The sequence below is a fragment of the Nansenia antarctica genome (assembly GCF_963989245.1).
Source record: "Nansenia antarctica genome assembly, chromosome: 9".
Taxonomy (NCBI): domain Eukaryota; kingdom Metazoa; phylum Chordata; class Actinopteri; order Argentiniformes; family Microstomatidae; genus Nansenia; species Nansenia antarctica.
In genome coordinates, this window is record NC_137679.1 from 40336341 (window position 1) to 40351340 (window position 15000).

The 15000-nt window shown below is 47.8% G+C and overlaps 3 protein-coding genes across 3 annotated transcripts in view; 1 reads left to right on the plus strand and 2 right to left on the minus strand.

Annotated features, from left to right (window-relative positions):
• Positions 1-3779: 3779 nt before the first annotated feature.
• On the plus strand, positions 3780-4952 carry LOC308165632 (hatching enzyme 1.2-like; the record flags this gene model as incomplete). The annotated part of the gene is made up of 1 exon (XM_080539782.1): positions 3780-4952. The coding sequence occupies one exon, from the start codon at positions 3780-3782 to the stop codon at positions 4950-4952; it is 1173 nt and encodes a 390-aa protein (XP_080395908.1).
• A 3461-nt stretch (positions 4953-8413) lies between these two features.
• On the minus strand, positions 8414-9331 carry LOC308165633 (hatching enzyme 1.2-like; the record flags this gene model as incomplete). The annotated part of the gene is made up of 1 exon (XM_080539783.1): positions 8414-9331. The coding sequence occupies one exon, from the start codon at positions 9329-9331 to the stop codon at positions 8414-8416; it is 918 nt and encodes a 305-aa protein (XP_080395909.1).
• A 1504-nt stretch (positions 9332-10835) lies between these two features.
• LOC308165634 (hatching enzyme 1.2-like) overlaps positions 10836-15000 on the minus strand; it is a gene marked incomplete at both ends in the record, with an annotated part of 6172 nt that continues 2007 nt past the window's right edge. Inside the window, one exon of the mRNA XM_080539784.1 lies at positions 10836-12102. Coding sequence (XP_080395910.1) covers positions 10836-12102 — 1267 coding nt within the window. The remainder of the gene's footprint in view (positions 12103-15000) is intronic.

The following is a 15000-nucleotide window of genomic DNA, read 5'->3' on the forward strand; positions in this document are numbered from 1 at the left end:
CCCCACCTCCTCCTTCCTCCTCCTCCCCTCCTCCTCCTCCTCCTCCACCTCCACCTCCTCCTCCTCCCCCCTCCTCCTCCTCCTCCTCCTCCACCAGGCGTCAGATAAACCCAAAAGTGGCGGGACAATAAACCGATGATTCAACCCATCGCCGGTCCGTTTACATTCCGCCGCCCGGAGCAAGACGATACTTCCTGTATCCAGAGGATCAAACGATCAAACAGGAGCACGTGCAGGAGCCGCCACCGTTGGACGGGGGGGGGGGGGGGGGCGTATGGGGGGGTGGGGGGGGGTAACGGGAGTGAGACGGACAGAGAAAAACAAACCGACCGAGGATGGATAGACTCGGGGATAGAACAGTAGAAGAGCTGTGTTAAGGTTGGAGGGGGAAATGTTTAGATTGGAGACTGGTGAGGTCTCTGGCTCATTCTTGGAGGGGGGGTGGGGGGGGCGGTGTTGGGGCAGGGGGGGTGGGGGTTGTCTGGGGGCGGTGAAACCAGGGGAGGCTGGTGGAGGTAGAAAGGGGAGGACGGGGGGGCTCATTGGAATGCGTGGTATGGAGTGAGGAATGGTATCAAACACATTCCGTGCATTACCATGACGGCGGGCCTCCCATTTCTACCTACCCAAGCCTCTACCTCCCCTGGGTGACACCAGAACACCTGTCGGTGACTGGGTTTGAGTTTCCTCACCTCCAAACCGTTCATATACTGTCTGGAGGAGGCAGGATGAAGTCAGTATCAGGGACATATTATTGCTGTCAATCAGATGCACAAAATCCATACACAAACACATTCACTCATACTACTATACTGGACAGTCCAGTGTGTGTGGGTGTGTGTGTGTGTGTGTGTGTGTGTGTGTGTGAGTGTGTGTGTGTGTGTGTGTGTGTGTGTCTGTGTGTGTGTGTGTGTGTGTGTGTGTGTGTGTATGGTTATTGGTGTGTGTGTGTGTGTGTGTGCGCCCATGTGTGTGTGCTTGCATGCGTGTGTCCGTACTCCAGTGTGTGTGTGCGCCCGTGTGTGTGTGTGTGCGTGTGTGCGCACGTGCGTACTCCAGAGTGTGTGTGTGTGTGTGTGTGTGTGTGTGTGCCTGCCTGCCTATACTGTACTCCACAGTGTGTGTTCAGGAATGCAGGAATGTGGTGTACTGTCCTGTGTTCCTGTCTTATACATGACAGCAACACCTGTCATGACATCACAGTGTATGTATTCCATTGTCTCCAAGGAGACCAGCCTTTGTGAAATGGATGCCTTGTCTGCACACCTGTGTTCTGTTCAGTCAGTCTGCTTTCTCTCTCCCTCCCTCTCCCTCTCTCCCCCCACTATCTCTCCCTCTCTCTCTCTCTCTCTTTTTTTTCTTTCTCTCTCTCTCTCTCTCTTTTCTCTCTCTCTCTCTCTCTCTCTCTCTCTCTCTCTCTCTCTCTCTACCTCCCTCTACCTGCACACCCTCTTCTACCTGTGGTTGTCACGGCGATAACATCTAGTTCCCCCGCTGCCTCTTGGAACCCCATCCCATCTGTGTTGTCTGCTTGTCCTCAGACCAACCAAACGGGACGTGCTGATTGGTTAACAGCCGGTTGTCTGTTGCCATGCCAGGAGAGAGAAACACAAAGCACAGCGGCCTGACAACATCTTGGGTTGGTTTAGACAGGCTCTCTGGCAATAATAACCATCCTTGCTCTTTTGCAACTCTTTGGAGCACTTCTTTTGAAATTTCTCTGTGTGTGTCTGTAAATCTAATATTGACGTGGCCTGGATAATTCATAGCTCTGGTCCTGGCTTTTTGTGCAGAACCAATTTTTCTTATTTTTTCGCCCACAGAACTTTAACTTCGGTGTCGGTTATAGTGTCCAAAGATGTGTTGCTGGGCTACGGGCGCTACGGCGATGAATACCAAGTCAGTGAAGACACACAAGACGTGTTACAGTAATACTCGACATTCTTTCCTCCTGAGGTGAAGGGAGATTTGCTGGAAATGTCTCAGTTTGGGTGTTCTCTACCCCTCGCTCTCTCTCTCTCTCGTTCAGGTGGAAAAAAAGAGAGAGAGATTCCTTTCTTCCTTCACTTTCTTCCACAGAGTGTGCACTGTCTGTCCGTCTGTTTCACTTCATCATGTGAAGGGGGGGGGGGGGGGGGCGTGATTGAACATCTGTTTCGATAATCTGTTTCGAGACACACGGAGCAGACATGTTTAACACTCTTCTGTTGAGAAATTCTAAGCGGTCAGAAATGACGACGATATATTTAAACGTTTCCTTCAGGTCTCTCTCGAGTAATTACGAGTCTTGTTGTTTGCACTTGGAGTGCTGTTGTTGCTGCTGCTGCTGTGTGCGTATGTGTGTATGTGTGTGTGTGTGTGTGTGTGTGTGTATGTGTGTGTGTGTGTGTGTGTGTGTGTGTGTGTGTGTGTGAGCAAGCACATGTGCATGTGTGTGTGTGTGTGCGTGCATGTGCGTGCGTGTGTGTGTGTATGTGTATGCATGTGTGTGTGTGTGCAGGTGTGTTTCCTTGCGTGCATGCGTGCGTGCGTCCGTACATGCTCGTGTATGTATGTGTGTGTGTGCGTGTACGCGTCTGTGTGTTATCTAAGATTTTATTAATTTCAATATCGTTGCATCAGTGGCTCTGCAGATATGGAAACAGAACAGTGATCTGTACAAGGTGAAGGCAGGGTTCTGAATAGACATCCTGTAAGCAGGCAGAGGCGGTCTGGGTGAGTACAGGCCCTGTCAGAACCTCTCAGGAGACACTGCACCTCTGGGCCCATGGTGGTGTGCTCCACTGCACCTCCACCTGTCAATCAAACCAGTTAGCCTCAGGCTAATATCACCCAGAACACACAGATAGAACACCCACACGTGCATGCTCACACACAAGCACATACACACACAAGCACACGCTCACACGCATATACACACACTCACACACACATGCACATGTGCTTGCACACACACACACACACACACACGCACATGCACACACACACACACACACACATGCACACACACACACACACACACACACACACACACACATACACACACACACACACAATGCACATGTGCTTGCTCACACTCACACACACATGCACATGTGCTTGCAAACACACACACACACACACACACACACACAAACACACACACACACACACACACACACACACACACACACACACACATTACACATGCATGCACACACGCACACCAGCTTCGCTCTATACTTTTAACGGTTCCAAAAATCTGAACAGATCATCTGAACAGATCATGGCAAAAAGTATTTTAATTACTCTGTGGTCTTTGAATTTGTTCCAGACTAGTTCAAAACCCCAGCATGTTGTTTACTCAGGAATATCGTTGCCAATAGGCTCTCGGGGTGGTACTTATTATTGATTTTATTTATGATTGTACTAAAGGTTTGAAATTAATTGATCTGGTAAGTCTGTTTGGGTGTTGTGATGTGTCTTTAAGACCAGTAATGGAGTCATATATGGAGTCAATAAACAAGTCTGGGAGATGTCCAGCTGCACTAAGACCAAACCCACCATGACATGGTGTACACTGATCAGGGGGGATTAACACCATGTTGGACCTGTGGGCTTGGCCCTGGGGTCCTCCCTGCAGATGCTTGTTTAGGACTAGCAGCGCTGACCCCAGACCTTAATCCTCCTGCAGCCACACCTGTGGAGACCTGTATAAAAGCCCTGGACTGACCAACAGTCAGACACCAGCCTCAGTGCCGAGGACCCTCTCCTACTGCCATCTAGAACCATCCAGGACCATGAAGATGGAGCACAAGCCCTCTCTCTCCCTCCTGCTGCTGCTGCTGCTGCTGGGACTCTCCCAGGCCCACTTCCCTCACATAGACGACTACGATACAGACGAGAACCAAATAGACCAGGACCACATAGACGACGACACTCCAGATGACTACACTCCAGATGACTACACTCCAGATGACTACACTCCAGATGACGACAATAGCGATGACTACCTCATAGACCAGGACCAGATAGACGAGAACCAGATAGACGACGACACTACAGATGAGTACACTCCAGATGACTACACTACAGATGAGTACACTCCAGATGACTACACTCCAGATGACTACACTCCAGAAGACGACAATACAGATGACGACCTCATAGACCAGGACCAGATAGACGAGGACCAGATAGACGAGGACCAGATAGACGAGGTCCAGATAAACGACTACGATATAGAGGACGACCAGGCAGATGATGAATCTGGGCCTGAACCTGACATCGAGATCAGCGAGCAGATTCTGACCACGAACAACGCCTCCAACGAGGTGCTGTGGGAGGGAGACATTATGGCACCAAAGACCAGGAACGCCATGGCCTGCTTCAGAAGGAACTGCCTGTGGCCAAAAGGCAGGAACGGCTTCGTCACGGTGCCTTTCACCATGAGCCGTGCCTTCTCCAGGCGCGACAGGCAGAGGATCGACACCGCCATGAAGACCTTCCACGGCAGGAGCTGCATTCGCTTCGTGCCACGCACCAACCAGCGCGACTACATCAGCGTGGAGAGCAGGAGCGGCTGCTTCTCTAACCTCGGGAGGACCAGAGGCAGGCAGACTCTCTCTCTCCAGAGGGGCGGCTGCATTCACCACGGCATCATCCAGCACGAGTTCAACCACGCTCTGGGCTTCGTCCACGAGCAGACCAGGAGCGACCGCGACAAATACGTCAGGATCAACTTCCAGTACATCCGGCGCGGCACGGAAGGTAACTTCCGGAAGCAACGTACCGACAACCTTGGGACTCCCTACGACTACTCCTCGGTCATGCACTATGGAAAAACAGCCTTCTCTACGCAGCGGGGAAGGAACACCATCACCCCCATCCCCAACCCAAACGTGAGGATCGGCCAGAGGCAAGACATGTCCAGAATCGACATCCAGAGGCTCAACAAACTCTACAACTGTTGAGAGGCAGACAGGAAGTCAGAGAAGAAGAGTCTGGAGGAGCTGAACATGACCTACACCTGCCACATGTCGTACGGAGGCAGTGTTTTGGTTCAATGTTTGGTGATGGAAACCTTTAGATTATCATTGTGTGGTAGCACATGCTCGTAGTTCACATATGCATTTTTGCTGGGTCATTATAATCTCTCCTATCACATACAATGTGAATGTTTGTAAATGTTTGTTTTGAAACCTGGAAATAAAGACGATGAAAAAAACAATGTTTACAACCTTGTTGAGTGGCAGGTTGAGCAGTAAGATGTGTGTGTTGTGTGTGTGTGTGTGTGTGTGTGTGTGTGTGTGCGTGTGTGTGTGTGTGTATGTGTGTCTCTGCACCATTTACTGGTCATACAAACTGCTGCTGTATTGTACCATAAGTATAGACAATAAAATAGTCTACAGAGGTAAATAAAAAGACCCTGGCTGACCTGATGATAAAACTAAAGTACTCAGCCCCCATTTCCGTTACATAAAATCTACAAACCATGAAGATAAACAACATGATGGTCCTCCAAAGCTAAACACATGCAGGTGCTTTCAGAAAGGCTGCAGCAAATTAAAAACATTTATGGCAAGACATCACAAAACACCCATCCTGAAATCCTGGAGGGACTGATTAAAGATGTTTATAGACATTAGCGTGTGTCTATTTTCCACATTTTGTGCCTTCAGTGCGTTTGTGTGGTCCCCGCCTGCTGTTACAATTGGCCCCCAGATAGCTCAGATAGACAACGAGAGACAATGAGAGACAATGACTGCGTTTACATGCACACCATATTCCTGTATTCATCGGAATATGGTGTGCATGTAAACACAGTCATTGAGAGACAATGAGAGACAATGGAACATCAGACATTTTTTAAGATTCAAATCATTACTGTGATCTCAGTGTCCTCTTTAGAGGCCTGCACATTATAGGAGTGATTAGTAGACAGATGTTTCATATGCTATATTAATTAATTTCCGTTATATCTCCAGATTGAGATAATCTGAGGATGTCGGTCGATGTGTGAGGCAGAAGAGAAGCAGTTTGGTGCGAGGGGGAGGGGGGTGATGGGGGGAGGGGGGGGGGGCGAGAGGCTGAGGGTGGTAAGGGGGTGAGGGGGTGAGGCAGGTGAGATGGTGTGTGTCTGTGTGACTAGGGCAGGAAGCCCAGAGTATTTATCCTAGTGATATATTAATTTGAGGTCTGGACTTCACCCTCTCTTTCCCTCCAGATCCTTTCAGCGCCAACGGATTTTTCACCTCCGAAAATTGGACCCCAAATGGAAGGACAACATTGACTTTGGCTCAGAGGTACAGGCAGGTTTAGTGGTAGTGGTGGTGGGGCTCTCCCCTCCTCTCCCCCCCCTCCCCCCTCCCAGTCTACTGGCCCCTGTCCCCTCCCCTATTGGAGTCCGGAGGTCCATGGAGAGAGTCATATTTCCAACTCACAGGAATACAATAACCAATCACGTCAGCCTGGGCCTGTCAGCGTCTCACCATGGGCCAATCGTAGCGGCTGATACTAAACTCTGGTCTAGAATTATTAAGCTCACGCAAAGAATAATTGCCATTTCTTCTTTTCCCAAAAGGTTTATAAAACCCCATTTCCATTTGCTTTTTATACCTCTGTCACTATAGATTTGATAGGAATGGCCACGGAAGAAATGTGTGTGGTGTGGGGGGGTCCATCCCTGTGAGTTTGTGAAAGTGGTGTATAATAACCCCTGTCTGTGTGTGTGCGTGTGTGTGTGTGTGTGTGTGTGTATTATTGTTGTGCTGCCAGGCCTTACACCCTGCAGTGTAACAGATTGTCCTCTGAGGTTGTTTGATGCCGAGCATCAACAGAACCTCCTCTTCATGGAGAAAAGTCTCTCTCTCTCTCTCTGTCTGTCTCTCTCTCTCTGTCTCTCTCTCTCTGTCTACTCCTGCTGTGATAGGAGATTGGAGCGGTGTTGGGTTTAATGAGCGAGGGATGAAGGGAAGAGGGATGAGGAGAGCTCGTCTGGCTCGGGGACGGAGAGTAAGCGTCCTCTGTCTGTTGGCTGCGCCCCGGTGTGATCCTTAATGAAGCTGAGAGTGAGGCGTCTTAGATGAACATCTGAACGTCAACACCAAGCCTATCCTCTTCCTTGAATTTACTTACTTAGGCTTACTGTCCCCCGAGTACCGTACATTCTACCCTTGGAAAGACTGCCTTTTGCTTTAGCGCTCATAGCTCTTGGAATGATCTAGAACGCACTTTAAAGATTGATGTACTTCCAGACTTTCCACAGTTCAAGGTTTTGATCTATAATCACTGCACTTCAGTTTGTAGTTGTTTTAGCTGATCTTTTTATTTATTTATTATCTTTTATTCTTAGTTTTTATTCTCTTATCCTTGTTTTTTTATTCTTGATTTTATCCTGTGCATGTGATTATGTTTTACTTGTTTTTTCTACTATGTTATTTTATCTGGTCACTCATCGTCTCTGAGTTTAAATAAAGGTCAAATGAATGAATGAGTTTTCAACTCAACTGAACCTCGCCACAGGTAAACGTGAAATAATAAATGTTGGACGACGTCCAGTTGTGTTATGCATTATAGCATTGTGTTTATTGATACATTATTATCTTTTACAACATCTATTTATACAGAGGGAGAGCGAGAGAGATTATTAATGATTAAGAGCTTTTTTACTCCCTTCTGCATGAAGAATCGTAATGCTGCAGTAAAGCTAACCTCGGAGCATACTTCACCTCTCTCTCCCTCCAGCTCCGCTCCTTGGCAGGGGTCTCTTGGTGTTTTTGAAAAGGTCTGTTCATTTTATTGTTTATTTACTTGAGTTTTATCTACTGTGTAATCTATTAGAGCCGGTTTCCAGGAACTGGATTAACCCCTCAACCCCAACCAAATAGTTTTTCTATTGAAGATGTTATTTAGTCGAGGACTAGGCTTAGTGTCTGGGAACCTGGCCTGTTATTTACAACAAACTAACAAGTACAACGTAAGGAATACAATGTAAAAAAGTCAATACCCCAGCATACTTAAGGTAATGTAATCCATTTAGTTAAACCTGTAAACTATTCTATTGTCTATACTTACAGTACAGATGTGCCGCAGCAGTTTTTATGACCACTAAATGGCGGACACACACACACACACACACACACACACACACACATTGCTCAAACTGCCAATCAGAATTCATCAAAAGTGGAAACAGTGTTATTTTCATCATCTTTATTTTCATGTTTCAAATCAAACATGTTCTCATGTATTTTGTAATAACAGCTATTGTGCATTACAAGCATGTGCTACCACACAATGACAACTTAAAGGTTTCCATCGCCAAACATTAAACCAAAACATTTTAACTACAACTGCCTCCGTACGACATGTGGCAGGTGTAGGTCATGTTCAGCTCCTCCAGACTCTTCTTCTCTGACTTCCTGTCTGCCTCTCAACAGTTGTAGAGTTTGTTGAGCCTCTGGATGTCGATTCTGGACATGTCTTGCCTCTGGCCGATAATCACGTTTGGGTTGGGGATGGGGGTGATGGTGTTCCTTCCCCACTGCGAAGAGAAGGCTGTTTTCCCATAGTGCATGATTGAGGAGTAGTCGTAGGGAGTGCAGAGGTTGTCAGTACGTTGCTTCTGGAAGGTACCTTCCATGCCGTGCTGGATGTTCTGGTAATGGATCTCGACGTATTTGTCGCGGTCGCTCCTGGTCTGCTCGTGGTAGAAGCCCAGAGCGTGGTTGAACTCGTGCAGGATGATGCCGTGATAAACGCAGCCGCGCCTCTGGAGAGAGAGAGTCTGCCTGCCTCCGGTCCTCCCCAGATAAGAGTAGCAGCCCCTTCCGCTTTCCACGCTGATGTAGTCGCGCTGGTTGGTGCGTTGGACGAAGCGAATGCAGCTCCTGGCGTGGAAGGTCCTCATGGCGGTGTCGATCTTCTGCCTGTCGTACATGGAGAAGTCACTGCTCATGATGTAAGGCACTGTGACGAAGCCGTTCCTGTCTTTCTTCCACAGGCAGCTCCTGCAGGTCATGGCGTTCCTGGTCTTTGGTGCCAACATGTCTCCCTCCCACAGCACCTCGTTGGAGCCGTTGTTCATGGTCAGAATCTGCTCGCTGATCTCGATGTCAGGTTCAGGCCCAGATTCATCATCTGCCTGGTCCTCCTCTGTATCGTAGTCGTCTGTATTGTCGTCGTCTGGATTGTACTCATCTGGAATGTCGTCATCTGGAGTGTCGTCGTCTATGTGGTCCTGGTCTATTTGGTTCTCGTCTGTATCGTAGTCGTCAAAGTGGGCCTGGGAGAGTCCCAGCAGCAGCAGCAGCAGCAGCAGCAGGAGGGAGAGAGAGGGCTTGTGGTCCATCTTCATGGTCCTGGATGGTTGTGGAGATGCAGTAGGAGAGGTTCCTCGGCACTGAGGCTGGTGTCTAACTGTTGGTCAGTCCAGGGCTTTTATACAGGTCTCCACAGGTGTGGCTGCAGGAGGATTAAGGTCTGGGGTCCGTGCTGCTAGTCCTAAACAAGCATCTGCAGGGAGGACCCCAGGGCCAAGCCTACAGGTCCAACATGGTGTTAATCCCCCCTGATCAGTGTACACCATGGCATGGTGGGTTTGGTCTTAGTGCAGCTGGACATCTCCCAGACTTGTTGTTTGAAGCCTCCATTACTGGTCTTAAAAACACATCACAACACCCAAACAGACTTACCAGATCAATTCATTTCAAACCTTTAGTACGATCATAAATAAAATCAATAATAAGTACCACCCCGAGAGCCTATTGGCAATGATATTCCTCCATAAACAAGACTTGAATTAGTTTGGAAAGAATTCCAAGACTGCAGAGCTGAGTAATTACAACACTTTTTGCAATGATCTGTTCAAATGTTTGATACTGTTAACACTAGAACAGCCGTGCCTTTTTATCTACTTTAAGAGCCACAACTTTACAACACTACGCTGCTATTTACACACAACAACCACTAGTTGGCCACTTGTAAATTAGCCTGCCTCCTACACAGAAAAACTGCAAAATGGCTTTATACTAGCTTATATCCTGATGTGATTTTGAAAATGTAAGGATACTGGGTGGTAGAACACACATATCTAGGAAGAGTCATGAAAGGAGGGTCCTGAAATTTGATCCAGTGCAAAGATATAAAAAATGTTTTACTCACAAATGACCCCACCATGGCTGTTCTAGAGTAAATTAGAGTGAGAGCCCAGCAGTTTTTTATTTTTTTACTTTTACTAAATGTTTTGGTATTAATGATATGATTCTATTTGATGTATGGGACCTTTAAATAAAAATAAAAATGTGACACAATTTGTCATTTGTATCAGGAAAGAATATAATGGAAAAATATTTCATTGATATACTGTATCAACCTAATGCGTGTTTGTGTATGTTTGTGTGTGTGTGTGTGTGTGTGTGTATGTGTGTATGTGTGTATGTTTGTGTGTGTGTGTTTCTGCATGTGTGTGTGTGTGTGTGTGGTGATATGGTCTGAGGCTAAATGGTTTGATTGACAGGTGCCAACAACCTCATCAGTCCCACACACACACACACACACACACACACACACACACATTGCTCAAACTGCCAATCAGAATTCATCAAAAGTGGAAACAGTGTTATTTTCATCATCTTTATTTTCATGTTTCAAATCAAACATGTTCTGATGTACTTTGTAATGACAGTTATTGTGCATTACAAGCATGTGCTTGTAAGACAATGATAATTTAAAGGTTTCCATCACCAAACATTAAACCAAAACGTTTAACTACACCTGCCTCCATACGACATGTGGCAGGTGTAGGTCATGTTCAGCTCCTCCAGACTCTTCTTCTCTGACTTCCTGTCTGCCTCTCAACAGTTGTAGAGTTTGTTGAGCCTCTGGATGTCGATTCTGGACATGTCTTGCCTCTGGCCGATCCTCACGTTTGGGTTGGGGATGGGGGTGATGGTGTTCCTTCCCCGCTGCGTAGAGAAGGCTCCTTTTCCATAGTGCATGACCGAGGAGTAGTCGTAGGGAGTGCCAAGGTTGTCGGTACGTTGCTTCCGGAAGTTACCTTCCGTGCCGCGCTGAATGTACTGGAAGTTGATCCTGACGTATTTGTCGCGGTCGCTCCTGGTCTGCTCGTGGACGAAGCCCAGAGCGTGGTTGAACTCGTGCTGGATGATGCCGTGGTGAATGCAGCCGCCCCTCTGGAGAGAGAGAGTCTGCCTGCCTCTGGTCCTCCCGAGGTTAGAGAAGCAGCCGCTCCTGCTCTCCACGCTGATGTAGTCGCGCTGGTTGGTGCGTCGCACGAAGCGAATGCAGCTCCTGCCATGGAAGGTCTTCATGGCGGTGTCGATCCTCTGCCTGTCGCGCCTGGAGAAGGCACGGCTCATGGTGAAAGGCACCGTGACGAAGCCGTTTCTGCCTTTCGGCCACAGGCAGTTCCTTCTGAAGCAGGTCATGGCGTTCCTGGTCTTTGGTGCCATAATGTCTCCCTCCCACAGCACCTCGTTGGAGGCGTTGTTCGTGGTCAGAATCTGCTCGCTGATGTCGATGTCAGGTTCAGGCCCAGATTCATCATCTGCCTGGTCCTCCTCTGTATCGTAGTCATCTGAATTGTCGTCACCTGGAATGTATTCATCTGGAGTGTAGTCATCTGTAGGTCCGTCGTCTATCCGGTCCTCGTCTATCTGGTCCTCGTCTATCTGGTCCTGGTCTATGAGGTAGTCATCGCTATTGTCGTCATCTGGAGTGTAGTCATCTGTAGTGTCGTCGTCTATCTGGTCCTCGTCTATGAGGTAGTCGTCGGTATTGTTGTCATCTGTATTGTCGTCATCTGGAGTGTAGTCATCTGGAGTGTAGTCATCTGGAGTGTAGTCATCTGGAGTGTCGTCGTCTATGTGGTCCTGGTCTATTTGGTTCTCGTCTGTATCGTAGTCGTCTATGTGAGGGAAGTGGGCCTGGGAGAGTCCCAGCAGCAGCAGCAGCAGCAGCAGGAGGGAGAGAGAGGGCTTGTGCTCCATCTTCATGGTCCTGGATGGTTCTAGATGGCAGTAGGAGAGGGTCCTCGGCACTGAGGCTGGTGTCTGACTGTTGGTCGGCCCAGGGCTTTTATACAGGTCTCCACAGGTGTGGCTGCAGGAGGATTAAGGTTTGGGGTCCGTGCTGCTAGTCCTAAACAAGCATCTGCAGGGAGGACCCCAGGGCCAAGCCCACAGGTCCAACATGGTGTTAATCCCCCCTGATCAGTGTACACCATGGCATGGTGGGTTTAGTCTTAGTGCAGCTGGACATCTCCCAGACTTGTTGTTTGAAATCTCCATTACTGGTCTTAAAAACACATCACAACACCCAAACAGACTTAGCAGATCAATTCATTTCAAACCTTTAGTACGATCATAAATACAATCAATAATAAGTACCACCCCGAGAGCCTATTGGCAATCATATTCCTCAATAAACAAGACTTGAATTAGTTTGGAAAGAATTACAACACTTTTTGCAATGATCTGTTCAAATGTTTGATACTGTTAACACTAGAACAGCCGTGCCTTTTTACCTACTTTAAGAGCCACAACTTTACAACACTACGCTGCTATTCACACACAATTTGTAATTTGTATCAGGAAAGAATATAACGGAAGAATATTTCATTGATATACTGTATCAACCTAATGCGTGTTTGTGTATGTTTTTGTGTGTGTGTGTGTGTGTGTGTATGTGTTTATTGTGTGTGTGTGTGTGTGTGTGTGTGTGTGTGTGTGTGTATGTGTATGTGTATCTGAATGTGTATGTGTGTGCGTGTGTGTGTGTGTGTATGTGTATGTGTATGTGAATGTGTATGTGTATGTGAATGTGAATGTGTATGTGTGTGTGTGTGTGTGTGTGTGTGTGTGTGTGTTTCTGTACGTGTGTGTGTGTGTGTGTGTGTGTGTGTGTGTGTGTGTGTGTGTGTGTGTGTGGTGATATGGCCTGAGGCTAAATGGTTTGATTGACAGGAGCCAACAACCTCAACAGTCCCTACGACTACTCCTCAGTCATGCACTATGGAAAAACAGCCTTCTCTACGCAGCGGGGAATGAACACCATTGTCCCCATCCCCAACGCCTGTTAAACACATTATATGTTATTCATCATATCAATTCCATTTAGTATATGGGACCTTTTATCTAATGTGACATAAATGTGACACAATTTGTCACAATAAACCCACTGAACTCCAAACAAAATGTGGAAGAGAAAATAGACCCACTAATTCTCTATGTACACCTTTGTAAATTAGCCTGCTTCCTACACAGAAAAACTGCAAAATAGCTTCATACTAGCTTATCCTGATGTGATTTTGAAAATGTAAGGATACTGGGTGGTAGAACGCACACATCTAGGAAAAGTCATGAAAGGAGGGTCCTGAAATGTGATCGAGTGCAAAGATATAACATGTTTTTTTACTCACAGGGGTCAAATGACCCCACCCATGTCTGATTAAGTGTTAAACGGTCCCCCCAGGATTTCAGGATTTTTTAAGGGGTGATATCGGCTGCCATAAATGCTTGATTTTTGCTGCAGCTTCACCTGCATGTGTTTCGTAGTTTCGTGTTTCGTAGAATCATATTGTTTCTCTTCATGGTTTGTAGGTTTTATGTACGGTATAAATGAGGGCTGAATGATTAGGTGTTCTCCTCATGTCAGGCAGGCGTCACCTCTCTGTCCCTCTAGCTCACCTCTCTGTCCCTCTAGCTCAGCTCTCTGTCCCTCTAGCTCAGCTCTCTGTCCCTCTAGCTCAGCTCTCTGTCCCTCTAGCTCACCTCTCTGTCCCTCTAGCTCACCTCTCTGTCCCTCTAGCTCAGCTCTCTGTCCCTCTAGCTCACCTCTCTGTCCCTCTAGCTCACCTCTCTGTCCCTCTAGCTCACCTCTCTGTCCCTCTAGCTCACCTCTCTGTCCCTCTAGCTCACCTCTCTGTCCCTCTAGCTCACCTCTCTGTCCCTCTAGCTCACCTCTCTGTCCCTCTAGCTCACCTCTCTGTCCCTCTAGCTCACCTCTCTGTCCCTCTAGCTCACCTCTCTGTCCCTCTAGCTCAGCTCTCTGTCCCTCTAGCTCAGCTGAGCGTCCTGGTAGAGGGGAACTATTGATGTGTTTGTAAAGGGCTGTTAATGTTATTATCCTCCCTGGCGCACCATATCCACCCGAAACACACACACACACGCACACAGGTGAGCACACCTGAGCGGCCATGAATATGAATGCTATATAATTGCACCGATAATGTAATTTTTAGTTCAGGTAGAGGTACAGAGAAGCATGTGTTTTATACCATTCATCCATCGTCATTCCATTTCCAGGCGTTACAATGAGCCTATCCTCCCATTTCTACCTCCGCCAGCCTCCCCTGGTGTGCTGGGAGGCCCTGGTGGAGAGTTGGGCGGCTGAGCTGGAGTGCTGAGCTGAGGTCTTCATCGAGTACAAGTTTCCATGTTCCCGTCTCTCGAGTCCCCAGAGCAAGGCTACGGTGGATCCATTTCACACCTGGAAATAGTTTCTTCCATGTGTGAGTTCACGGTGCACTTACAGACAGGCAGATAGGCGGGTGGATTGGGGGCCGGTGGGAGGGGTGGGGGGGAGGGGTAACGTTTAAGCTTCCATCAAATAATGTATTTTTAATTTCACAGCTTTACGAGTGTGTCAAGCTACCCTCTCCCTCCCTCTAGTTCTATCTCTCTCTCTCTCTGTCTCGCCTCCCTAGGTTACCCCTCCCCCCATCTCTCCTCCTCTCTCTCTCTCTCCTCCCCACTATCGCTCTGTTCCCCCATCCCTCTATCTCTCTCTATCTCTGACAGTTAACAGACTCTATTAGCTGTCATTGGTCACACTTCAGAGGCATGTAATGAGGGGAGGTTCCCTCTCTAAGCCCCCAGGGAAGGGAGGTTACTCCCTTCTGGACAGCGGTACAGGGCCATCAGGTCAAAAACATCAAGCCACAGAACAGTTTCTTCCTCAAAGCCATAGCCCTCCTCAATAACTCCTGATCATTTGCAC